The sequence below is a fragment of the Mustela erminea genome, chromosome 4 (assembly GCF_009829155.1).
Source record: "Mustela erminea isolate mMusErm1 chromosome 4, mMusErm1.Pri, whole genome shotgun sequence".
NCBI classification, from domain to species: domain Eukaryota; kingdom Metazoa; phylum Chordata; class Mammalia; order Carnivora; family Mustelidae; genus Mustela; species Mustela erminea.
The window spans coordinates 60,091,378-60,117,908 of record NC_045617.1 but is presented as its reverse complement, the minus strand read 5'-3'; the positions used below and the strand labels follow the sequence as shown (position 1 = coordinate 60,117,908).

General features: G+C 36.8%; 1 protein-coding gene across 5 annotated transcripts in view; it reads left to right on the top strand.

Annotated features, from left to right (window-relative positions):
* The window catches only part of ADGRG6 (adhesion G protein-coupled receptor G6), a 137,646-nt gene that overhangs the window by 43,224 nt on the left and 67,891 nt on the right, over positions 1 to 26,531 (top strand). For all 5 annotated transcript variants that reach the window (XM_032339354.1, XM_032339355.1, XM_032339356.1 and 2 more), the window contains 2 exons: positions 22,649 to 22,990; positions 25,181 to 25,804. In XM_032339354.1, the coding sequence (XP_032195245.1) occupies positions 22,649 to 22,990; positions 25,181 to 25,804 (966 nt within the window). The remainder of the gene's footprint in view (positions 1 to 22,648; positions 22,991 to 25,180; positions 25,805 to 26,531) is intronic.

The following is a 26,531-nucleotide window of genomic DNA, read 5'->3' as shown; positions in this document are numbered from 1 at the left end:
GTTATTAATAGTGTCTGCCTCATTGAGCTGCTTAGCATTTGGTAAGAGCTTAGTATACTTTTTAATGGAAAATCAAGATCTTGGTTTATTGCTCTTACAAATATGAAGGGAGAGTTCATTGGAGAGCAAGATTCTAATGGTAGTTATACTACCGAGTAATGTGTGAGTAACTATGTGGCCTTGGACAGGTTACAGGTTACAGGTTACAGGTTTTCCTCCTATTCTTCCTCTTTTCCCTTCTCCTTCTAAATTACACAATGAAATCATGGACTGTCTGCTCTCTAATTCTATTCTAGTTAGAGTTCTATAATTCTGTGAGTATTTTATCAGTGAATACCAACTTTTTAAAAAAAAACTTGATCACTCAAATTTGAAATACCCCCAAACTGGTTTTATTTGTGAATGTCAAGGGTGGAAGCTGGACTCAGATCCCATGCTTCGAAGGCAGGCCATTTAGGGCTAATCCAGGAAACACTTTTTTGGTGTTTGGTGACTCAGCTGGTTACAAGAGGCTGCCTTACAAGGACCTGTGCTCAGAGACAGAATAAAATGAAGTGAAAGGCAAGCAGGGCAGTGGGAGTTTTGGAAAGATGAACAACTGGTAAAGAGTCAAAGTATAACTGCATGGAAAAAACATTCCCCAGAGGCCAGAGGAAACTGTTGAAAGGAAAAACATTAGGGAACTAAGTTTATCTCAGGGATTTATTCCAAAAATCAGATTCCAAAAGAAATTCATTTCTATAATGCCTTCCCAATCCATATTTTGCTGTAGTTCAATGATAATTATTTATTCAAAATGAGAAATTATAAGATCCTGAAGAACCAAGGAAAATGTAGATGATTTTTATTGTTCTGTAGCACAAAGTAGATTCTTTTAAAAGGAATTTTAGGAGACATGATCCTTATCATTAACTTGAAAATATTTATTATGAAACCCTTAATTTCCTGAGCATCCTTATTGAAGCTTTACCATCTAAATAAAGCATCTAGAAGTGTTCATAATTAACTGGCCATCTCAGTTGTTCTTTTCCAAAAATCAGAATAATAAGCCACAAAGCTGAGAGTAGGAGTCTTTCCATTGAATTTCCCTTTACATTTTGCTAAACTTATAAGCAATTTAAAAAGAGATTATCAAAATTCCTTAAAGCCAATCATCTTGTAGGAAAAAAACAAAATTAATTTCATTCATACTCATCTGGCATGAATTATCTTCCCACGCTAAATACATTAAATTTAGAAGAGGAAAATAATGGAAAAGACCAAATTTTACTTATTTTAAAATATAGTTAGACAAGTACAATTTTTACTAAGACTACAGATAAAATCTTGACTTCTGACGTACTCATGTACTATTGCTTTATATGGACCTCGGCTTGGCTCCCAGATACACATAAATGTATTCTTTGTATTAAACTGGGCAAAAATATAGATATTTGTCTACAAATGTATTCTCTTGCTTTTACTGTAAAATGTGATGTGCTTTTGACAACTCTATGAATATGTTGGCTGCTATTTCTAAACTTTTATTTAATAACTTCAGTGATACCTAAATAAGTGCCTAGATGGTCTTCATATTCATGAAGAAATTAATTAAAATGTACTTGGTTGGTTGGAATAAAGAAAACACTTGGATGTAAGAAAATAACGTAGTATCCAAAAAAATATTCAGTAGCCAGAGATAGCCATCTTTAAGCAAATATATAGTAAGTTTTACTGTTAATAACAGTCAGAAAAACAAATTATATTTGTTGATTTCAATAAACATGAAGAGGTGCCTTAACATTCTGGACTAAAGATCTTTATTTACTATTTATTTTAAATTACGGTTTTTCTCTCATGATGATCTTATTTAATGAAATTATTCTTTGAAAGATAAAAATATGAAGTTTTTAGAGATGCACGTTTTATTATTTTTATTTTATAATTATTATTTTATTAATTATTATTATACAGGTTTTTCCTGAGATTGTAAAACTATAGATTTTAAATTATGAATTTTAAAATTTCTACAATATAAAAATAGTTTTAATATTAATAATCAAAGAAGAGAGAACGAGCAGTGTGTGGGTGGCTCAGTTGGTTAAGTATCTGTGTTCTACTCAGGTTGTGATCTCAGAGTCCTGGGATTAAAGCCCACATCCTAATCCCTGCTCAGCAGGGAGTCTGCTTCTCTCTCTCCCTCTGTCTCTCCCCCTGCTTGTTCTCTCTAGTGCTCTTTCTGCCTCAAATAAACAAATAAAAATCTTGAAAAAAAAAAAAAGAGTGAGAGCAAGAGCCATCAATTTGGAAAATATGTTTAGTGGTTAAGTGTGATAATATTTAATCATCCGTAACTTTAAGATTAATGAAATCCACAACCATGAAAATTTGCAGTTCACTTATTTCTTCAAGACTTTTTATGTGAATTATTTGGCAAAAGAAAAAATTCAAAAAGGGGAAGTTCTTAATTTATATTCTTCTGAATTGAAACATTAAGATTTATGATACCCCATCATATTATATTTGGTATACTTCATTAATATTTGAAATTTTCAGCACTGAATTCCTGTTTCTAAAGTTTATCTACATGCTAAATGAAATGTATGAAAGATATCTATGTTGAACAATAACTACAGTTCCTACTGGATTTTTTTTTTTTTCCGGTTGGAAGATTGAAAAGATATTCAGAGAGAAATCAGAAAGATCTAGCTTGCAAGCTAACACATGATTCATTATTCTGGATTTATTACTCTATGAAATGTGAAAGGGAAAAAACCTCGTAGATGGTGTCACTGATTGTTTTGTTTCCAGAGTATTAGTGATAAGAAAAATATTGCATGAGGTCAAAATTGTAAAAAGAAAAAAAAAAAAGAATACATGCTTGAGAAAAATCCCATCTGACAATATGATTATCAGTATAAGTTTTTTTTTATACTGTAACTTTGTACTAAAATGATATTTGAAATGCCTTACTGCTACTATCTGATTATTTTTCATGAGTTTTAGCATACTACACAATGTTATTAGGTCATGACTTGAAAGATATAATAGGATTTATCCTTTGCATTTAAAATTAACTTGGCATTTAATCACAAACATATTTTAAAGAAAATAATGTGGGAGAATATTTAAAGGGAAGAAAATTTCTGAGGCTAGATAGTCTATTAATTTACAATTAACTAGTTAAATGTTTTCTTTAGACATTTAATATTATGTGATATATTAAGAGTCACTGCCTCCTTCAAAAAATTTTGTTAATGTGGCTGGTGCTTTAAAACTGTAAATAAAAAGTTGTTTCCATTTCTATTTCCCATTCTATTTTAGGCGGTAATTGTAGGTAAGATTTAATGGAAAGGATACACAGAAGAGATACACACACACACACACACACACACACACACACACGCCTTGTTTAACATATCTATCATTGTGATATTCACTTACAGTTCCTTAGTTGTCTTTGCAATAAAATAGATTGATGACTACAAAGATATTTGAAGATCCCTTGAGATGATGTTGATATGGGGAAATGATTCTCTCCCCCTTCAGATAATTCCTGCTACCAAGGGTAGAACATAGCAGAAAGGTGAAAGGGGGATTAGAGAAACTGAGAGTCAAACCAGCCCAAATAAATCAGCGGTCATTCAGAATCAGAATCAGAATCAGGGGTCATTCAGTGACCGGATAGTAAAATATTGTCCATGATGGAAGTCAGAGGGGGCTAAAGAATATTTCATTTGGCATTTTAAAAAGCATGATTGAGAAATTGTCTGCAGAGGGGCAAAGGAGAAAAGAAATATGTGCTACAGCTTTGGTGACGTGTTAAGGATTTTTGATATAAAAATGTAATTGTCTGTAATCTTTCTTTAGTTTTCAGTTAGTAGCTTGATGAGAGGAAAATGTACATAACTTGAAAAAATATCTCCGTCCTTGGCAGTCATAGCAAAGGCTGTTCTGTGCATACTTGTTGGCTGATGACTATAAACATTGTATATATAATGAAAATAGGGAATAAAAGTTTGGTTTTTAACTATAAAGTTAAACACTATATTCAGTCTCTTGCTTTTTTTGGTTAGAAATGCTTTTCACAACATGATCAACTGTGTATGAATTCAAAAAGTCTTTCTGGTTTACATGTTAGTTAAATGCACTAATTTTTAGTGGGTGTTTCTGATACTCAAAAGAGAAACAATATCTTAAATATTAGCTCCACTCCCTACAGTATGCTCTGAATATGCCCTCTAGGATGGTTTATATTATATCTCATGTAAATTTAAGATCAAATAATTCCCTCAACCAAAAATGCATTTTTCCCAGTGGCAACATGGCTAATGGTCTGGGGGTAAAGCAAAACAAATTGAAAAAGGAAGTTGTTGTATTTCATAATTGAAGTGACTGTTTCAATAATCAAACTTATAACTACTAGCCAGATTTTCATTTGCAGAAAATTGGCTTATTATCTTAATCCATTATGTTAGTTGCTGTTATGTCTTAGATTTGTGTTCAGACAGCAAAGAGTGTAAACTTGTTTTCTCATGCTGGTGATCTCCCTGTAGGTTCTGTGGGGGGTAATCCCATGGTGTCTGCAGGGCTGGGTCAGAACAGTGGGCTTCCTGTGGTAGGAAGGCTGCTGAAAGTTTCTCAGGAGACCTCTCTGAAGGCTACTCCTCAGCATAGTGAATTGGTCTGACCCTGAGTCTTGAAGGCTCAGAAGTTTGGTTTTAAATCCATGATGAAAGTAGATCTATCTCCTAAAAGGAAATTCATCTGGACTAATATATGTTTGCTCACTCATTCATGTGTTCTCAGAGCTAAGGCCAGGGCTAGAACTTATACTAGGTTTTGGAGATATGGTGGCAAATGAGACAGTCCCTGTGCCCAGGAACCTCACTGTGTAAGAGAGGAGAAAAATGTTAAACAAGTAACTGTAAGTTTACTTACAAGTAAAAAGTTAAGTGCAGAAGTCACAGTCAGAACTGTTATTCAGCTGTTTTTCATGGTCTGCCTCTACTCTGATTGGTTAGGGCCCAAGTCCTAATTGTTATGGGTTGTTAAATATTTTTGATAATGCCCCTGTTTGTGTTGCTTTTATGGGAATATTAGTACTTGAGAAACCAACTTGTAAAGAGCTAATTTGTTGGTATATAATGAGTAATATCAGAGGAACCAGAAGAATTGTTGGTGCACCTATGCAGAAAACCAGACAGTGGTCTTAGCATGAATTAGAAGGTTTTGATGAATACCATTTTTGACCTTATCAATCCAGTGAGGCTGTGTCTCCGTCTCCTGAGAGGTTTGATCTTATTAGTGGCAGGAGGTCACTGGGCCATTTGCTAGGATTTTCTTGCTGGCCCCATACAGTGTTTAGATAGGTGCTACCATTGAGTTCAAGTCTTCCTCAGGAAGACTCTTTCTAAGATGATTATGTCACTATCGATACAAAAGAGTTAAAACTGAACACTTTAAAGAACAATCTGATTTCTAAATTCTTGGGGGAACTCTTCATCATAGCACCCAAGTACTAATAAGAGTTTTTGTTTGAATAAAGTTGCTGAATGTTCTCTTGGATTCCTGGGTTAGTTTTTTTATATTTTGGACCAAACTACCCTGTTTTTTCTGGCCAACAGATTTAAAATCTAAACATAAAGGTTTATTTTTCATAAATATGTTTTGAATTTGACCTTCACAGGGAACATTTTAAGTGTCGTGATCAATGAGGTTTCAGGTACCTCTTTACAGAGAACTACTGTGATTATGTTTTCGTGGTTGGATTTTTCTGAACCCATTAGCTACACGGGAATGGAGTGGTGGAATTAAGGTTTTGAGAATCATCACACCGCCCGCTTACCAGAAATTCAGTGAAAAACAAACATGAGCGATAGGTTTATGTTCTAGTACAGTATATTTTTAAAATGGTGTTTGTGAAGCCCTCTAGAGAATACATCAAAGGGAATATAAAAATCCAACTTTGAACAAGTGAACCTTCTTATAATCAGACTCTGTATCAAATGCTAAAAGATCAAATGGGTGAGACAAATTTAGATACAGGCATGAGATAGGTCATTTTCCTGGTGGGAACAATATATATCTTTGGATTGGTAAAACTAGGATATTCGGAAAATGTCATTTTCTAATTCCCTATGTTATTTAAAACTGTCCTTCTACTGTTCATTCCTGACATCACGTGAAAGCATCTTCACTGTGCACAAAAGTGCTCTTCAGTAGCCTCCTCTCTGGGCCTCAAAAAGTTCATGAGTCATGAGTGAATATATACATAGCCATGGAGTTTTCTTTTAGGATATTTAGAAGGACTAGTTTCCTAAAACTTACTTCTAGTCTTAGTGGTAATATAGGAAATTTCACTTTCCAATAATATACTTGCATTAGTGTTCCATAATAAGTTATTTAATGCATTTCTACTTGGCTAATCTGGAAAGTTGTGCATTCCAAAACTGTTAAGAAAAACATCACAAAGTTTAAATTCATCATCTCAGGCTTGTGAATGGATTAGGGTTTGATGAAAATGTATGTATTGATTTTTTTTTTTTTTCAATAGAGGTCATGTTTTTCTTGGCCTGGCCAAAATACTAGGGCCTCAAGGGAGAACTAAAAGGAGGGAACCTAAGCTTTATGTCAAAGTTATAGTCCATCATGTTTTATTTTATTTTATTTTAATTTTTAAAAAATATTTTATTTATTTACTTGACAGACAGAGATCACAAGTAGGCAGAGAGGCAGGCAGAGAGAGAGGAGGAAGCAGGCTCCCCGAGGAGCAGAAAGCCCCATGCGGGACTCGATCCCAGGACCCTGGGATCATGACCTGAGCTGAAGGCAGAGGCTTTAACTCACTGAGCCATCCAGGTGCCCCAGTCCATCACATTTTAAACCATTAAAGCTGAGATATTAAATAAGCAGCCCAGCATACCTAGGTAGGAACTGGAGCCAAACTTAATACCTTTGAGTTATCACTTTAGTATTTATCACATCTTTACAGTTTGGATAGAGATTTCTTTTTTGAGCATCCTCAATGTCTACCATTTCATTTAGGCACAAGACAATGAAATGATCAGATGATACAGGTTTGGTTCTTGTGGCTCAAACTCTGAGATGGAGATTTATCAGCGAGTATCCTTCAACCAACCCCTGCGAGGCAGGGAGGGAAGAGCAAGACCGAGGGAGAAGCTGGTCTTCGATGGCCACAGTAGCCTCAGCAGATACTACAGGGAGCTCTGGATCTGGGGGGCTGGGACTTGTATTCTATCTTTGATCTGTCATTGGTTGGGGACTACACCAGGAAAGTGGTGGGACCTTGGGTGAGGTGTCTCTCTTCAGCTGATGGCAGTCTTGAGGAATACTCCACTGTGAACTGTCAGTAGCTGACAGTCCTAGCATCTGAGAGAAGAGGGATCTGAAGGGACATCTGCACTCATTACACCATGAGTGATCAAACAGCCATGTCATATCAGCCACGCATGAGGTCCTTTATGGAAGATTTCACTCATCCATTCAGTAGCCACACACACACACACACACACACACACAAAGAAGGTGACTTCTTTCCTTTTCTAAGGAAAAAAAGGGGTCTAGAGGTTAAATAACTTGCTCAAGATCACATACAAATGCCTAGTCTCCCTGACTCCAAAGCTTATGTTCTTTTTTTTTTTTTTTTTAAAGATTTTATTTATTTATTTGACAGAGAGAGATCACAAGTAGGCAGAGAGGCAGGCAGAGAGAGAGAGAGGAGGAAGCAGGCTCCCTGCCGAGCAGAGAACCCGATGCGGGACTCGATCCCAGGACCCTGAGATCATGACCTGAGCCGAAGGCAGCGGCTTAACCCACTGAGCCACCCAGGCGCCCCAAAGCTTATGTTCTTTTTGCTACCTCTTATGGTAAGAAATATGGTTGGAGTGGGTTATCTAAACTCTAAGATTCCTTGAACTCCTTTGGTTCTGGAGAAAGTGTGGATTAAATTAATTAATACTAATACTGTGACCACCCATACTGCCACCACCCAAAATAGGCTTAGCATGTGATGTTGGCTAAACCAAGTTAGATGTGCTCCCTGGCTTTCAGAAGTATATGGGCTAGATTATAGAAGTAAAGTGATACATTAAAATGATACAGAGAAATCATTTTTCTCATTAATAAAATCATAACAACATGGTAATTTGCAAGACTGTTATAAGAATTTAATTTACATATGGAAAGATGATTGAACATGACTTCAGATATTTTGGCATTCTAAATTTATTTACTATGTTTAAATTTAGTAGAGACACACACATATTAGAGAATATTTACATTTAGTGGAGCTGGGAAGCAGAAATGATTCTTATTTTGATTTTAATTCATGGTGTTCTCCTTGGCAAGTCTGTTGGTATCTCTGGGCTTTAGCTTCCACATCTGAAAAATGAAGGGCATGGAGTGGGTGAACTAGAAGCAGTAGTATCCTACTAACTGTTTTGACGGTAGAGATCCAAGTGGTTCAAGACGAAACAAATAAAGTCAACAACTGGCATTCGGTAAAGCAGGCCTCTTCTAGGTCAACAAGTTTATGACATTTCTGCTGTAGCTTCTTGTTATTCCTGAAGGAAATAATTTTCCTCTTTAGTGCTTATAATGTGTGCCTTATACATAATATATATAAGTCAACTAGAGAGAAGCAAGCATATTATATGAAATCAAATGTAATCTCAGCCTAGAATGGAATTCAGTTTAACTTCTACCATAAGCAGTTAGGAATGAATGACTTAATGCTCTTTTGCCATGTAAAACTCATGATTATTGCAAGAAAAAATTATCTCGTAACATATATATTTAAAAACATGTGAATATATTTATGTTAATGCTGTATATATTTTGAAGGATGCATGTGTAGGGTATGTATTTCCATATCCTTTTTTCTCACTTTTGGGGTGTTTGAGTGGTGAATCCTTGCCATGTGCCATTGGACATTGGAGATTTAGAAGTGAACCGGGTAGGCGGGCAGCCTGACCACATGGAAATTGTCTACATATATATCATGTATGCATTCAGAAGGCATTATGGATACACACATAGAACTTTCCCCCTTTCTTTTCCCTTTTTATTTATTTATTTATTTATTTATTTATTTAGCTTGACTCATCTTATGAATTTTTGGTATTTAATTCAGAAAAAAAAATATTTGACAAGGAAAACAAGCAAATAAAATTAGGAAAATAGTCTGAAGTTTCAGAGGACATGCGACAAGATTTTCAGATCTCCCCCAGTCCAACAACAAAAAATCCGAAAATACAAAACAAAACAATAACAACAAAAGCTCACCAAAAAAGACCAGTCCTTTCTCTATGTGGTTTGAAGGAAGTCTGTAACTTCATGTATTGGCATTACACAATGTCACAGTATGAACTCAAGATAAGTGGGTCATCTTAGAGATACCCATTTATTTTTTTTCTCTCTACTTCCATTTTTATTGGATACAACCCATAGAATCAAAGAGGAAGCAGACAGCAAAAGGCTCCCGCCCAAGCAATGTCTAAAATGCATCTTACTTTACTTCTTTATATTTCTTACTACCAATTACCAACATAGGTTGACAGGAAAATGTGATAGTTTCATCTGCCTTTATGTATTTCCAATTACATCTAACAAGATAGCACTTGTCTTGCAATGATTTAATCACATCTTATATCAGATATTCTTAGTGTAACATGTTCCCTCTCAGTCTTCCCCTACAATCCTGGGTCACATCAATGAGCACTGACATTATCTTTTCTTTTTCTGTTTTTTTTTTTTCCCCCATCCACTAAAGACATTAAAAGGATAAGCTCATTAATATTACTTGAATGATACACAAAGGAGACTACAATTTGAGGTAGTTTTTTAAATTCACGTTTCATGAACATTAACATTTGCCTTTATTAATGGTTTTAATAGAAAAGTTACTTCAACTTAGGATATTTTTTTCACCAAAGCCTTATATTTCTGAAAGGAGTGTACCCCTAGGGGTAGATGTACATCTTTTTACATGGCTTCTACATCACTCGAAGCCATGTAAAAAAATCAAACTGTGAATTGAAAGGCTGTACCTAAAAATGACATCATGAAGCAAATTGATTGAATTACACAGGATATAGTGCTGCCTTTGTCTTCTGCTTCAGCAGCCCAAAACGAATTGTTGAATAATGTGCTTTAGAGGACAGTAGTGTCTTTCACTGAAACACTGTGCAGAAAGTTCCAGCCAGTCAGTGTGCTATTTCTAGTCAAGTATATGGAGGGTTTACATACTGAGAACAGCTGTAAAGATGTTGGCATAGGAGCAACTTCAAAGCCAGTTCAACTAGAAACTTAGATTGGTGTCCAAAAGAACTTCTGTGAACCCTAGGTGTTTAATGTTCAGATCTCCAGGGAGCAAATGTTTAAATCTAGTAAACAAATGACAAGACAGGCTGTCTTTAACATTCTGCTTTTCTCATAGTCTTCTTTGGAAAGGGCTTTGCTGTGTCTGAGTTGTTGATGACCAGATATGATCCTCCATTTGTCAGCTGTCCGTTGTCTTAGGCACAGTCACTCAGAACATTCTCTCTCATGTTGTAGCCAAGAGCTTTGGCCTGCTCCTTAAGATCAGTGGGATATGTATATTTCCTCCTGACTCTGTTTGTTGGGAGACAGAGAGAGTGACCAAGGGACTTCATCTGCATTGTCTGCTTTTGAATCGTGACTTAGTTTTATAGAAAACGTATAAAGTACCATAAAATAACATGCATAAAAATGATGTATTAGACAAAAAAAAATTTTCAGTAATTTAAAAAGTGATTCATTTCAGGCAAAATCACATATATGTAAACTTTTGACATCACTTTACAAGCAAAAATTAATTTTCCTTAAATTTTTGGTTAACTTTGTTCTTTGGCTCATTTTGCATTGTGAGACTAACAGTCCTTCCCCATAGAACAGAATCACACTGGCTGGGTGGTCTTTCATAAAGCCTTATGTCATGCGCATCATAAAAACTGGAAGTCAGCTGAGTATATTGAAGAAGGAGAAAATTATTTTGATTTTCCTAAGTAGAAATTCAATTCAAATTATTTTAGTAAATAAATTTCAGAAAGATATGTTATCCAAACATCTCCTATTTACTTTAATGCATTATTGAAGAATCCCCATCCCTAAAGTTTCTCATCTTTTGGGGGTTGAGATTTGATGCCAAGAGGACTTACAGTCCTATAATATTCCTGTCCCTAGAAAAATGATATATATTTATCCAAAGCTTTGTATTTATATTGGAATCCCAAATTGCCATTGTTTGAAATTTTCCTTCCAGTTTTTCTGTAAAAGGAGCTTCCTTGTGTCATCGTGATAATCCCTGGGGCTTGGCCTGCCTCTTCATCAGTGTTACTTTGGAGTGGGACAACTAAACTGTGTGTTATTAACTTGTATTGAACCAGAATAGAGCTATACCTGTTGTTATTCCAAAGCCATTTCCTTTGAGAATGCCCTCTGAAACTCCCCCGCATGGCGTTCTACGGAGGATCATGAAAGGAATCTGCATGTTAAAATATTATTTCCCCTTTTCTCAATGCTGCACAGCTAAATAGGAACAATTTACGGTCAAGAGTATAGAAGAAATGTGATGGGAATTTCAAGTGATCATTAAGCCCCTCAAATGGTAGCTGAAACAGATGTTTGCAGCTTGAGCTCACCTCCCCTTTCCAACGGCTGCCCAGTTTGCCCCAGTTCAAATCTCTGGGACACCAGCAAGCTTCTGTTCCTAGGTCTGTGCCTCCAGCTGGAAACATGCTGCACTGTTTGCTCTGCAGACCACGCAGCCCGCCCACTTGTGGTGGTGTGGCCTTCTGTCTGGCATGTCTGCAGGTGTGACCTTACTCACCCACCTATGACAAGTCACTCTCCCATTTTTCTGGAGTTTAAAAATACAAGTGGCCAGGACAGAGTAAGCAAGTTGATTTTTCTACTACCCTGCAAATTTATAATTATAAAGTTTGGTGACCTTCATGAACTTTCCCAGGCATGTTTTTGCTGCAGATTTTGTGATTATTACGGGCGACCCCTGGGACAGAGGTGAAGCAGTTTAAATGTGAAGTCAGTGGAGTTGCCTGGATGTGCATAACCTTCCAGAAGCCCTGTGAAGTTTGCATCTACATTACCTCATTCCCAACCCAGGGCAGTTTGAAATTTAGATAAACATTTTGGCAATAGTGTGGCAAACCAAAATTCAACCTTACTTCTCAATAGGTGTATTAACTTTATAAAAGTAATAAACTATTTTTTCCTTTGTAGAGTAAGCTGGGAGACATCAAGAACACACTAAAGCAGCTATATTAGGTAGTGAGTAGGTGATTTTTTTCCCTGATGTAACCACACTCTAAATCTTTACAGTCTGTCAAGCTGCTCTATAATTCTAAGCCAGCAATATTCAAAATAGCATAATAACCACTGTTAGCAAGATGTGGAAATTTTCTTGAGCAGTCGGAATATGTCCCAGAAGCCAGGATGTTTGCTGACCATTAGCTCTACTTTTATTCAACCTGTATTGGCTGACATCTGGCTCAATGTGGACAAATGAACACAAGCATTCAGGTTGGGACTCCTGGATACTCGAGAAGACGCCATTTCCTCATAGTTCCATGAATGATCAGTGCGTTCTTTTCCTTAGGGAAGTATCAGATATCCTCATGACTCTCCGGAAGCTTTCTCCTACTAAAGGGAACAACTGAAGCTCTATGGTGTGTGAAAATTTGAATCTATCATCCATATTGGGGTTTCAGAGCTGGAAGAGATGTTTCTTACAGATGTGGCAACTGAGGCCTCAATGGCTAGTGACTAGCTCAGAGTCCCATGGTTGGATAATGGAAGAGCCAAGACCAGAACACACTGTGATCCACTCATAATATGACCAAATATTCATATAAACGTTTCTCAAGAGGTAAACATTATCTCAATATAGTCTTCTCTCATCTGGCACAAAGTAATCACTCACCAAATGGCTAGTTGTTATCGGGTTGTTATAATTATTCTCTGTTTTTATATATATGAGTTTAAATGGCTTATACTGAAACTTTAAAGAAAATACTTTGCGGGCCCCTGTGTTGCTCAGTCGGTTAAGCATCTGACTCTTGATTTCAGCTCAAGTCATGATCTCAGGGTCATGAAATCAAGAACCACGTTGGGCTCTGTTTTCCTTCTCCCTCTGTCCCTCCCACTCATTCTCTCTCTCTCTCTCATAAAAAAAAAAAAAAATTACCTCGAAAAATATGATTTTACATCTGGAAAGGATTTTGAGAGAGCTTCTAACTCAGCATCAAGAGTATATTGTCCTTGCCACAGTGTTTCTTTTTCAAAAATAATAAAGTATTTTTAATCAGCTCTTGTGATTTAGCTAGGAAAAAGTTGGAAATAGAACTTTATAAAGTTTAATTTCAGAGTGTGTGGAACAAACTTAAGAGAATCTGTTTCTCTTTTTCCTTCCTTCTCATACAGTCCTCAAATATATTATTCTTGAGATCTGTGTGCAAAGTTGACATTATGTAAATATTTTGAAAAGTAATTAATTCCAGCAATGGATTAATTTAAGGCAGTTAGACAGCATATTTAAACAACCCATTTATGTATTAAATGGAAACTTTTACTAAAAAACATTTTAATTTTAAAAATCTATATTATGGAACTTTTACATCAGCCCTTTCTTATTTCCAAAATGTTTACAAAAAAAGTATTCCATAAAGGGGCAAAATTATGCTAGTTGCATCCGTCATTTACTTTGCTCCAAGCCCTTCACTAATTAAACCACTGCCATTTATGTGAACAAACCTAAGTTGTTTTTTTTGTTGTTGTTGTTCCTATTGTTGTTTTTAATGTCCTCAAATTAAAGGCTCATTTGGAAAATTTGAGCTACAGGGCACACTTGCCCTGCCACTGCCGTCTTCTTCCAGATATATTCTCCCAACTTATTGGGAGGGCAGGATTATTGAACCAAAACCCGTTCTAGCAATTAATTTCAGGTTCTTCATTTGCACCAGATAACATGCCATGAATTGGAAGCAATGACCTTTGACTCCAACCTCCAATTCTGCCCACCCTCTGCTAACCCTATGTAAAGACATGGAAGAGAAATCTGGAAATGAGTGGAAGTAGGGGCCCAGTAAAAGGAATGAACGAATGAATGAACGAACTAACAGAATCTGAAACATCGCTCACGTGCTCTGCTATGAAGCAGCAACCACAGTCACGACAACACTAAAAACTAACATTTGAGCATCTTTCTAGCAGCCAAGTGCAGTCCTAGTATTTTGTATGGACCTCTCATTAGTTGCATTCATGTGCTCAAGAAGTTAGTAACTTCCAATAATGATATCATTGCTTTCATGGGTATTAGAACTATAATTAGCTTTAATTAGGCTAAGACATTCTTCCATTTGTATTGGTAATATTTAGCAATATTTTTCTGGCTGATGCCAACGTAAACCAGTTTTACCCTGCAATGCTGCCTAGATAATCCATATGCAGAAGTTTTCTGTGACATTCTCAAGAGAAATGAACATTAGGTGGGTGTTTGTTCTTTTATAGTTCCCTCAGTTTTTCGTCAGGGGTAATAAAACGTGTAAGATCACAGTAAGACAGATCTTCGATGAACACTAGATTGGTCACTCTGTAGGTTTCAGATCTTACCCATCAACAGTTAGGCTGTGCTTTGGGGAGTCCTTGCAAAATTAATCTTCCTCTGCTTTTGACCACTATTCTCTCTCCACAAATGAGCCACCAGGGTAGTTTGCTGTCTCTTTCTTCTTGTTTCCTGTCAAGTCTTTTGAGTGAGGCTGCGGGGATTCATACAAGGGAATTTGTTTGCTGGTAGTTTTGTGTTGTTTATATATAGAAGGGTAAGGATTTAAAAAAAAAAATCTGTGCTAAACACAAATCTGATTAATTTGCTTTCCCTTAGTTAAAACCTCTTATTATCCCTACTGTTCTTACTATTATTTTCATTTTCTTTAGGATGGCTTGCAGAATTCTGCAGAATCTCATTTCAGCCTACTTTGTCATCTTTATCTCTTGTTTTGCCTCACTTTGGATACTATGTTTCCACAAAATGAAACTCTTAGGTTATCTGAACAGTTTTGTTCTCTTTCACCTGCTACCCTTTGCACCTGCTGACCTACTGGCCGGAACATTTTTCTTTATATGGCCCACTTCTGTGCTGCATATTTAGGTCTTAGTTTCTTTCTCATTTGTTAGAAATGGCGCTGTTTCCACGAGTTCTAAATCCAGATGATTGCACTCGTCTACTTGTTCTATTAGATCAATTTTCACATTGTACTTTATTGCTGTCTACTTATTTGTCTGTATTTGAAATAATCCAGATGTAGGGATTGTATCCTGTCCACAGTATGCTTACTATTCCCAATGCCAGGCACAGAGATGCTTAAGAAGTATTTACTGAGTGACTGGAAATGGGGAGATGGTAAGAGATGATAAGACAGCGTGAACAGGACAATATGGGTGCTGTATGTGCCATTCAAAGAAGCTTGTCCTTTTGGACTCTAGAGAAGATTTTGAGTTAGGGAAAACATATTTTTATCCTTGCATTTATATTTTCATAGATCTTTCTTGTAGTGACATGAAAGATGAGTTGGAGGTGATAAGACAAGGAGACTAGCTAGTGAGCTTTTTGTCCAAGACAGAACAGATGTGAACCTTTAAGTGATTAGCATGGGAATGAGATAAGGGATAAATTGAATAACTGTGAATAAGATAATTACCCATCTCTTGATAAAATATTTGAAAAGGTATAGGAGAAGGAAGATGGGAATATTCAGAGTTCTAGTTTGGATGTTTCTCATACTACTAACAATTGTAAAATGGATAAAAACAAATCACTTGAGGAGTGGTATTTGAATTGAGGGATCTATGGGATATCCACGTGGAGCTATTGAGTAGACATTCGAGAGTGTGGATTTGGTACGCATAGGACATGCATGTCATCAGCATTTGGACATAATGAAGGTCTGTGTTTGGATGAGATCATCCAGAAAGACTGAGTGTAGAGACAGAAAAGCTGAAGGGAGAGGAGAGCCCCATAAAGTATTGCCTCGAGGCACTCTTGGTAGTAAGGAACAGAAATCTACTGAAGGTGGATCAAGAGAAATGAGATGGCAGGTGTAAGAGTTCTTATCATAGAATTCAAGGATGAGCCATAAAGAACAGCTCCTCTCATTGACGTCTGGACACGGAATGTGTAAAATTAGTCTCTCTGTTTCTCAAAAGTCTGGTTTTCTCTTATCTCTGTGTTCTCTACATTTGCTTTCTTTTTTCTCTGCTCATCAGTGTCCTTCCATTGCAAGAAGGCAAGCTATGCTGCTATCCTTGAATTCATAGAACTTTGGCATGCCATTTTTTATCATTCTCCGAATAAACTATCTGTATCCCTAACTTCACATTCTCAGAGAATCTGGGTAGCCAAGCCCATGATTTAGTTCCCTTCAGGTTAGGGGTCCTTCCCTGCGGTGATGGTATCAATATGACACAATGAGTTGTGGGAGGGGCAGATCGCTCTGGAAGAAGGTGTATGTGCTATGATTGTGAATAGCTTCCATAGTATGTTGTTATTTAAAGGAGCATTTCTCAGATCTTAATGTACTTACGAATCACCAGATAATCTTCTTTTTTTTTTTAGTATTTTATTTATTTATTTGACAGAGAGAGATCACAAGGAGACAGAGAGGCAGGCAGAGAGAGAGAGAGAGAGGGAAGCAGGCTCCCCGCTGAGCAGAGAGCCCGATGCGGGCCTCGATCCCAGGACCCTGAGATCATGACCTGAGCCAAAGGCAGCGGCTTAACCCACTGAGCCACCCAGGCGCCCCAGAAATCTTCTTAAAATACAGGTTTTGCAGCCACCTGGGTGGCTTAGTGGGTTAAGCATCTACCTTTGGCTCAGGTCATGATCTCAGAGTTCCTGGATTGAGACCTGGTTTGGACTCCCTGCTTAGTGGGTAGTCTTCTTCTCCCTTGGACCGTATTCTCTCTCTCTCTTTCTCTCATAAATCAAAATCTTTAGAAAAAATTAAAAGATATGTATGCATATATATTTAAATACAAGTTTTGTTCAGTAGGTCTGGTTTATTCTGTATGTCTAACGAGCATGAAGTGATGCTGAAATTGTGGGTCTGAGGATCACACTTAAAATAGCAAAGATTGTGAGGGCAGTTAGAGCAGGGGCAAGCTCAGAGAGGACTAGGAGAAGAGCAGGAGGAGAATCAGGAGAAGGTAGGAGCTATGAGTGGAGAGACTCAAGAATCAGGGAATGTTCAGAGACATCGAATGTTGAAGAGAGTGAGTGAGATAAAATTGGAAACCTCTTCAGTATAAATCCACACAGTTTTGTGGATTCTCTTCTGGAAGCCTATGTACTAGAGAGCAAAATGTCCATGGCTGGATTAATACAGAGTTGGCAGTGGGGATGGGGCGTGCAGTGTAGGAATATGGAGGTCCGGGATAAGAGACTTGAACGTGTTAACCAGAGGTAGATTAAGTGATGGGCCCTGCAGCTTTAGTTTGTTTAAAGTTATACATTGCCTTTAGATTGTTTTGTTTGTTTGTTAACAGCTGGAGAAGGATTCAACCACTGGTTAAGAGAGGGGAGTTTCCCGTGAAAATGTGTGTGGGTGTGTGTGGGTGTGTGTGCATATGCATGCAGACATGCTTGTCTGTTTAATCCCCTTGCAAGGGAAATGTAACTACATAATAAAGTGAGTCTGGAAGGATTTCCAGCAGTTCACATGTTTGGATCCAGAACGCGTTATCTTTCACAGTTACATATGGAATGTTCTTATGCTCCAGTGATTACGGAAAGGCAAAACTTAAAGTTTAAACATTAATAATATTACAGAAGATAAAACTGTATCTGAAGGTATGGTGCATGTGAATCGCTTTGGGGATTTAAAAAAATTGTTGGGCTTTATGGTGCTTCATCAAGGAAACTTCAAATTCTCGTTAATTTTCTAGCGATATCAAACTTAATTGAACTGATTCAGGTAAAATGCTACCCTTTTAAACTAATATGCAAGTCATGGTGCTGGCTTCATATCCGTGGTGCCTCCAAAGAATATTTTGAGGCTGAAACATCACAGTGGGAAATCAGACAATTTTCTAGCTAACTCTGGGGAAACCAGTGTTTGAGGAGGAGTCGGGGAGCATATTGATATCCTCGCTTGGGTGCTGGAAATTCCAGCAGGAGACTGGAATGACCAGTGTAACCCTGGTTTAGAAGGGATCTTCCCCTCCGTGGAAATACTATCTCTGAGTGCAGAGCTTGAAGAGGAGGGATAAGGGAAGGTGGGAATGCTTGCCAAGTCTGTCACATTAACAGAAACGCAGATGTCACAGCCAGACTGCCTTCAAATTCCTTGCCATCCTGAAAAAATATGCATCGAGGCCTGAAATCACTTAAATTTAAACACTTACTTTGATGGCTATATATTATATATAGTTCTGTATATTATCAGTCAGCTATTTGACAGCTCAGTGATGTTATGATTGGCAGCATTGTACTCAGTCTGGAGAAATCCTGTGTGACTCCTTTTGGCTTTGTGATGATTGAGGCATTAGAACAGATCCTGGAATTCGCAGTTGTTGACCTTTCCACTTAATCTTCAGAACCCTCTGAGGCTACTAAATATTTTAAACCTTCTGAAGCAACTTAATAAACTTTATTCATTAGAATTTAATATGTTCACATAGATAACTCAAACCATGACTTTGATGCATCGGGCAACTGAAGCAAAATTTTCTGAGCTGATTTTCACTGGCGAGGTTTTCCAACAGACTCATCAGCAGCAGTTTGAGATGCATTCAAATAAAAAACAAGATTTCATTTAAATGCATTCTTTCTGCTCCTCATTTAACACAGTGGAGGAAAAAGTTATTCCATCTACAGATCTGTGTTGAAAGCAGCTAAAATTGATTTCTTTTGATTTATCTTTTGGAACCTGATACTCCAGCTTTAAATTGTAAAGAACATACTATTTGTTTCGAAGGAAGGATTTGAGGCAAGGATGGGATGAGAGTCCAAATCTCTGAGATCAAACGACGACGACAAAAAACACAGAAGGTCATGATTATGAAATCTGGGTCTAAATGTTGCTTATAAATCGCAATAGGCTTTTGCATGACTGAGAGATTTTCAGTCTTAGATTTGAGTTTCTTTGAAGAATAAAGTTTTGTGACATAAGCATGAGTAAGTTATTACTAAACATTTATAAGCATAGGCAGGGGCTGAGGGTGGAATTTGGTTTGTTGTTTAGATTACCAGAAAACTTCGCTTTTATAAATTTATAGGTGTGAATATGTTACATGACCTTGGCTTTTGGAAACCATTTGAGCCAGATGTTTTGAGTTGAGTATCTTAGAAAATATGTTAACTCTGGGTTTACCAAGACCGCATTCAGTGCCTCCACAGTAGCTATCTTTTTAAGTAGCTGTGCCTTTAAGGGGGGAACGAATTAAGTTCTAATGAACCAGTTCATTGTATAGGAATTGATTAAGAGTGACAGTTGATTGCTCTAAATGGTCAAATTCAAATCACCATATTGTGGAAACTTTTCCCCTAGAAAAACACTAGACTTCTATTTAGAACCACTGGTTTGAGTCTTGGTCCTCTTGCCAATTAGATGTTAACTTTGAGCAAATTATATAATCTGTTAGCCTTATTAGTTCCATCTGAAGATGGAGGTGGTACTAATTCCCAGGGTTGTTCTTGATGTCAAATGAGATAATATACGTGAAGTCCTTTACTGTGAAGTTATCTACAAATATGATGGACATAATGATACTGTGCCTGGTTTAATTGATTTTTTCATCCAACTAAGATCATTGGGGTTTCAGAGCACTCTCTAACTACTGTCTAGTGACTTTAGATGAGAATTGTAGAATGCTTTAAATGGCTTTTATTTTTTTTTTATTTTTTTTTTTTAAGATTTTATTTATCTATTCGACAGAGAGAGATCACAAGTAGGCAGAGAGGAAGGCAGAGAGAGAGGAGGAAGCAGGCTCCCCACTGAGCAGAGAGCCCGATGCGGGACTCGATCCCAGGACCCTGAGATCATGACCTGAGCCAAAGGCAGCGGCTTAACACACTGAGCCACCCAGGCGCCCTTTAAATGGCTTTTAAATGAATATTATTGCGTTTTTCTTTTTTACTTTTTCATCCCAATGAGTGCCAAAAAGAAAAAGAGATTCTATTAAAGTGGGATGCTGTTTTTATCTCTGAAGTTATCGATGCATGGATTTTGTGTTACAGTGATGGTTAACCATAGCCGACATGGGTATGGTGCTCCCAGGACACTTGGTGCACCTCTATGGTGTGGCTCCTAGGACTTTTGAGTATTAACCTATCTCATCCTCTCAATAACCGTGGGAGGTGGGTGCTTCCATTGCCATCAGTGTGAAATGAAGGTTGTGAAACTCAGGCACAGAGAGATTAATTTGTTCAAGATTACAGAGTCCACGTGCTCAGTCAGGTTGAAGGTTCCTATAGTTTTCATTCAGCTCTTAGAGAAGAATTTGGTAAAAAAGTATATACACTGGGATAAAGGAAGTCATGAACATTACTTGGGTGTTGGACGTAGGGGATGGTATTTCATTTTGCAAAAATGATGATACATCACGGATGTTTAGATGACACAGAGATTGTATCTTATTTCCCTTTCCCCCCTTTTTTTTTAATCTTTAGTGCCCTTACTGGGTACATTATTGTTAATTTAGTAGGATTACTTCTCTCTTTTTGGCCCAGGGTATATTAACAGGAAGCTAAAGGGTGAGAGAGGCCCAGTGTTCTCAATCTTATACTATGAGTGAAACTATTGGAAGAAAGAGCCCAAAGCTTCATCCAAATGGACGTTACAGAGCTCATGTACTGTCTTTTTTCTGATTTGGACTTTGTTTGGCTTAGTTTCATATGCTATATTTAGTCCTTCTTTAATTGAGACATGATCTAAGCTATTCATGGATTTATTCACAAATTTCACAAATTTTACCGAAAGACTTCTGTGTACCAGGGATGCAGTGAGGTCCTGAGGAGTAAGAAGGTAAGTAGAACAGTACCTACTCTGTTTTTTGGGCTCAGAGAAGAGTGGGAAAAACAAACAATAAGTGAATAATGTCACAAATGGAAGGATCGCAACTGCTCTGGTTAGAGATACAGAGAGGAACGTGGTGTTGCAGAGGTGCACGAGAGAAGGCGTTTGGCTAACACTTGGTGATCATAATTTGTTTTCCTCTCTCTGTCTTCATCCCCATATAAGACATTGAAGACATAGGGAGGAGGAGCAGAGGGAGGGCAAGTTAGAAAGAATTGATGGGGAGCAGTGTTGTTGAGGATAACCCAACGTGGCCATTAGGGAAAGAAAAAAGTAAAACCTAACCTGAGTGGTGTTAACATATCTGATAAGTCCTTGCATATTATCAACTGTATTTGTAGTAACTATCACGTTTAAGAAAAAATATTGCATATTTATTTTACTCAACCCAGTAAAAGGGGGAGGAACACAAATTTTGAGTGATTTTCATTAACATGGTTAAAGTGTTTTATTGTTTTAAAGTGTATGTGTAAGTTTTATGGCAGCTTATTTATCCAGGATATTGAATAAATGAATTTACTGCCTATACTTACAGAAATATTTAGAAGAACATGAATATTAATTACCAAAGCACTACCAGACAGAAAGACAGTAGACCTCGGTGTCTGGTTCCACTGGTGACCAGGTCCCGGATGACTAATATTTGAGAAAGGATAGATTGCTTTACTTCTCTTCCTTCCTCTTACTACCATCTGTCATTATATTATTTGTTTACCTTTGGGCCCAGAACTGATGTGTAAGAATCATTCAGACATAGGCTTCGTCTTTCTTGCTGATTAATATATACTGTTTAGAATAGTGCCTGGCATGTAACAGGCACTCAATAAATCTTCACTGCATGAATGAAAGAATGAGATCATCACACATGTATAGACTTAACAACTGTAGTGAACACAGGAGATAAGTGAAAGCATTTTAAAAACTATAAATGTTCCACACATACAAGGTGATGCTAATTTTTTGAATTTTAGGAAAAATGTACAGTCTGTCAGAAGATAACTTATTTGCTTGTTTATTTTGTATTAGTAGATTTCTCTTTAAATATTTATTTCCTACGTATTGATGCTCCTTTATGTCCAAGGTTTTAATACTGACTTCTGTCTTCCTTTATGGTTCTGTAACTCCCTTACCCCAGTGCAGTTACTCACTACAGTAGAGATTCTTCACCCAGGCCAGTGAACCTTTGGGAAATCCAGGGTTACCTCTTGGGGCTTCATGAACTCCCTAAAACAGTATGCCAAAGTGTAGTATTGTAGTGGCTTCTGTGCATTTGACAGAGATTTACTGTAACTTTCATTAGATTATCTTAGGGTATATGATCCCCCAAGTCTAAGAATCTTTGCTCTAAAATTTTCTCTTTTTCTTTCACCTTTTGTTTCTCTGTTTCTTCTCCTTTTTCTCCTTGAGATGGTTTCATTCTTTTTTTATTTTGCATGATTGTGTTTTGGTGTTTTAAAATGCTTCTTGTTTGATTGTGCCCAGTGTGTGGTATTCTCGGTTTATTGTATGCCTCTGTCTCTCTCTTGTCTGGCCAACAGTGTGGGGATGTGCCAACTGCAGGGTTGTCCTGTCCAGCCCTTCTGGGACGTTTACTTCTCCATGCTACCCTAACGACTACCCTAATAGCCAAGCTTGCTTGTGGACCCTGCGAGCCCCCACCGGCTATATCATTCAGATAACGTTTAATGATTTCGACATTGAAGAAGCTCCCAATTGCATTTACGATTCATTATCCCTTGAAAATGGAGAGAGCCAGACTAAATTTTGTGGAGCAACTGCCAAGGGCCTATCATTTAACTCAAGTGCGAATGAGATGCAAGTGTCCTTTTCAAGCGACTTTAGCATCCAGAAGAAAGGTTTCAATGCCAGCTACATCAGAGGTATGTAAACCACAGGCGGCGCCAACCTTCTGCTTTCATTTAACATGTTCTACAGTAAACACCGGGACCAGAAGACAGAGTTATGTGCTTTTATGTGAATGTGAATGATTAGGATTAGAATTTAAGGGCAAGAATCTGTTAATATTCACTGAACATTGTCATTAGCAATATACAGTTACCAGATCCAAAATCTGGTCACAGTAGAGCCAAATTTGTTTATATTATTTATATGCAGAACATTTAAAGGCTGCTTGGAAGATATTGTAGATATTCCACAGCTAATAATTAAAAGCTGCAATGCTGACAGCTCTTCACTGAACATTTAAAATATTCCTTTTCAGAAATCATTTTATTTTAGGTTTTTAAGATGTTGCCCTTTTAAGGAACTATGCTAGGGGACAAATATAAAAAAATTAGCATATAAAATAAAAAAGAGCTATTTATAACTAAAGCTAATAAACAACATAGCCTGAGGAAATCCCCTTAAAAATGACTAATGAAAGGAAAAAAAATTTCTTTCAAACATATTTCCCAGATTTTGGCATATTAAAGCATTTGAATAATCTCAGTCTCTCTAAAACCTCTCTTTGCTTAAGGAAAACTCAAGCTTCAAGGGTAGCTTCGTAAGTAGATGTCATGCGTGAAAGAAACGAAGGAGAAAGGCACCATTATGCAAATGACCCTCATCATTATAAATTGTGTTTTTGGTGGCAGGGTTATTTACTCTTTGTGATTGACATTAGATGCATGTGTGATTAATTGGAAAACGTGCTTTAATTTTTCAAATAATGTTTTAAAAATTGTAAAACATTACAGGAAATTTGAAAATAAAAAAAGAAGTAAAGTGGAATTGGCCATATATCTATAAACCAGCCATAACCACTAATAAAGTGTTGATGGACATATTTCCTTTCAGCCTTTTCAATAATACATGTAGAATACTGGGTTCCTATTACATAAATATCCCTTTGGGTAATCAGAGCTCTCAAATGCTTTGTTTAAGAAGTAGGCTAAAAATCCATGATTCTATTAAATTCCACCCTGGATTTTTAACTAGAATGTTTACTTTAAAATGCTTTTTCTACCATAGACCTGTTCTTGGTATATATTAAAAAATGTTCAAACTAGCATTCCTATGAAGCTAGCATTAAACAGAATTTTCGAGGAAAGCTACTTCTGTCTCAGTCAGTACATGTTTCATGGTGTCTATTACATTAACAGAGGGTGAAACCCATTATATTATTTAACAATTTCACATGCGTCAAAGAGACTAGGCTGATTCATTTTACTTGGAATATATTATGCAGATGATAGTAGTAATCTATTAATAACCAGTAACATTAGTACACAATCCTAACTATAGATTGACTTTAACAGACACTTTCCTAGTGCTTTCCAAGAATTAATTCCTGTTGACCACCTGTGTGATATGTGCCATTGTCTTTCATTTTATGGATGAGCAGAATGAGGTACAGAGTGCTGAAGTAACAGGTCCAAGGTCACACTGCATTTTGTGGAAGAGCTGGGATAGGAAGTTGCATTGTCTGCCCCATTTTTCTCTGCTCCTTGCTCTCTCTCAGAAAGGAGTGCAGAGGCCTTGCTATAAAAGAAATATGGCTTAAAATTCCATTTTTATTTTTATTTTTTTTATTGGACTGCCTCTCCATAATAGTATTTTTACCTTTGTTCCTGAAATGGCCTGGTGATGGGGAAAATGAATAGGAAATGGGGTATCTGAAGTAGCATAGGAGTGTTTAAGAAGAGTAAAAGGCTCTTGTTAATGAAAAATAGAACTATTAGCTATTATGTTTAGAAAATTATTTGGAAAAATGTATAAACAGAGCTTTCCTGAAATAGTAGTTTCCTTAATTTGGGTTTTTGAGGGTTTCGTTTTTTGTTTTTGTTTAGGTCTGGTATTAAAAAAAGATGTTTATCATCTTGGTCGTCTCTAGCTCAAAAATTTTGATGTGAGATCCCACCGTGATTAGAGTGAATATAGATGGGGTTACATATTGCTGTTATTATTGGTACAAGGTGATGGGTTGGTGATAGAGAATCATGAAAGAGGGTTGGTGGGGCAGAGGTCAGTCAGTCAAGTGGTGTGGTGGGGGTGGGCATATCAGATATTTTGTATCTCTCATTAGTTCTTATTTGAAGTTAATACATTTTATCTGTTATTATTTTTCCTAGTTGCTGTGTCCTTAAGGAACCAGAAGGTCATTTTACCCCAGATGCTAGATAGTTATCAGGTATCTGTTGCCAAAAGTGTCTCTATTCCAGAGCTCAGTGCTTTCACTCTCTGTTTTGAAGCAACCAAAATTGGCAAGGAAGACCATGAATGGATAGCTTTTTCCTACTCAAATGCATCTTTCACACAGTTGCTTAGCTTTGGAAAGGCCAAGAATGGCTACTTTATTTCTATTTCTGGCTCAAAATGCTTCCTAAACAGCGTGTTACCTGTGAAGGATAAAGAAGACATTTTCACAGAAAGCTTTGAGCAGCTCTGCATCATTTGGAATAATTCTCTGGGTTCTGTTGGTGTAAATTTCAAAAGAAACTATGAAGAAGTTCCATGCGATTCTACCATCAGTGAAGTTATTCCTGGAAATGGGAAGTTGTTGTTAGGCTCCCAGCACAATGAGATTGCCTCCCTCAAAGGGGACATTTATAACTTTCGACTCTGGAATTTTACCATGAATTCCAAAGTCCTCTCCAACCTCAGCTGCCATGTGAAAGGGAATGTGGTTGACTGGCAAAATGACTTCTGGAATATCCCCACCCTAGCTCTGAAAGCAGAAAGCAACTTAAGCTGTGGTAAGTCTGGGCATGCCCCCCCCCGCCTTTTAAAATTATTCTATGAATGTTGGTGAACAAGAAATCATACACATATACCTGTGTCTATGTATGTGTGTATATATATGGGTGTGTATGTTTTTGTGTGTGTATATATGTAGTTGTCATTAATGAGCTTTTGATTTTTAAAATGTTATATGCTCAGCCAAACATAGTATACATTTGATTACAAACCTTCGTTATTCAATCAAAGCTCTTGGTTCTACCATTTTAAAGTTTTCCTTATGTCATAAAATATCACACAATTTATCACTGATGTAACAAAAGTTGTAACTGTCATACCTCGGATAGAAAGGTTAACACTAGGACTGAAACAAAATTAATTAATAAGTAATTGTTTTTGATCACAAAGAGGTACAATAAAAAGCTGATCTTTATGAAATTTCCATTATGTTATTCAAATAAACAACTACCCCTGAAAAGGAATGGTATTTACTCAGCCAGGATAAAATATCGAAGCTGTCCATTTTATGGAAAAATCTTTGATAATCAGAAATTATCAGATTTTTCTTTGAACTTTCTTCTCTGTTTGAAAATGAGCATTTGTTGTTTGTTTTGAATACTCGTAAAAGTTGCTCTTTGAGAGACTTAGAATGTAATATTACTGGAAGTAGCTAAATGCAAAATATTTAGGAAAATAATTCCATATGACAACACTATATTAAAATAGACTTCTATCAAACATTCT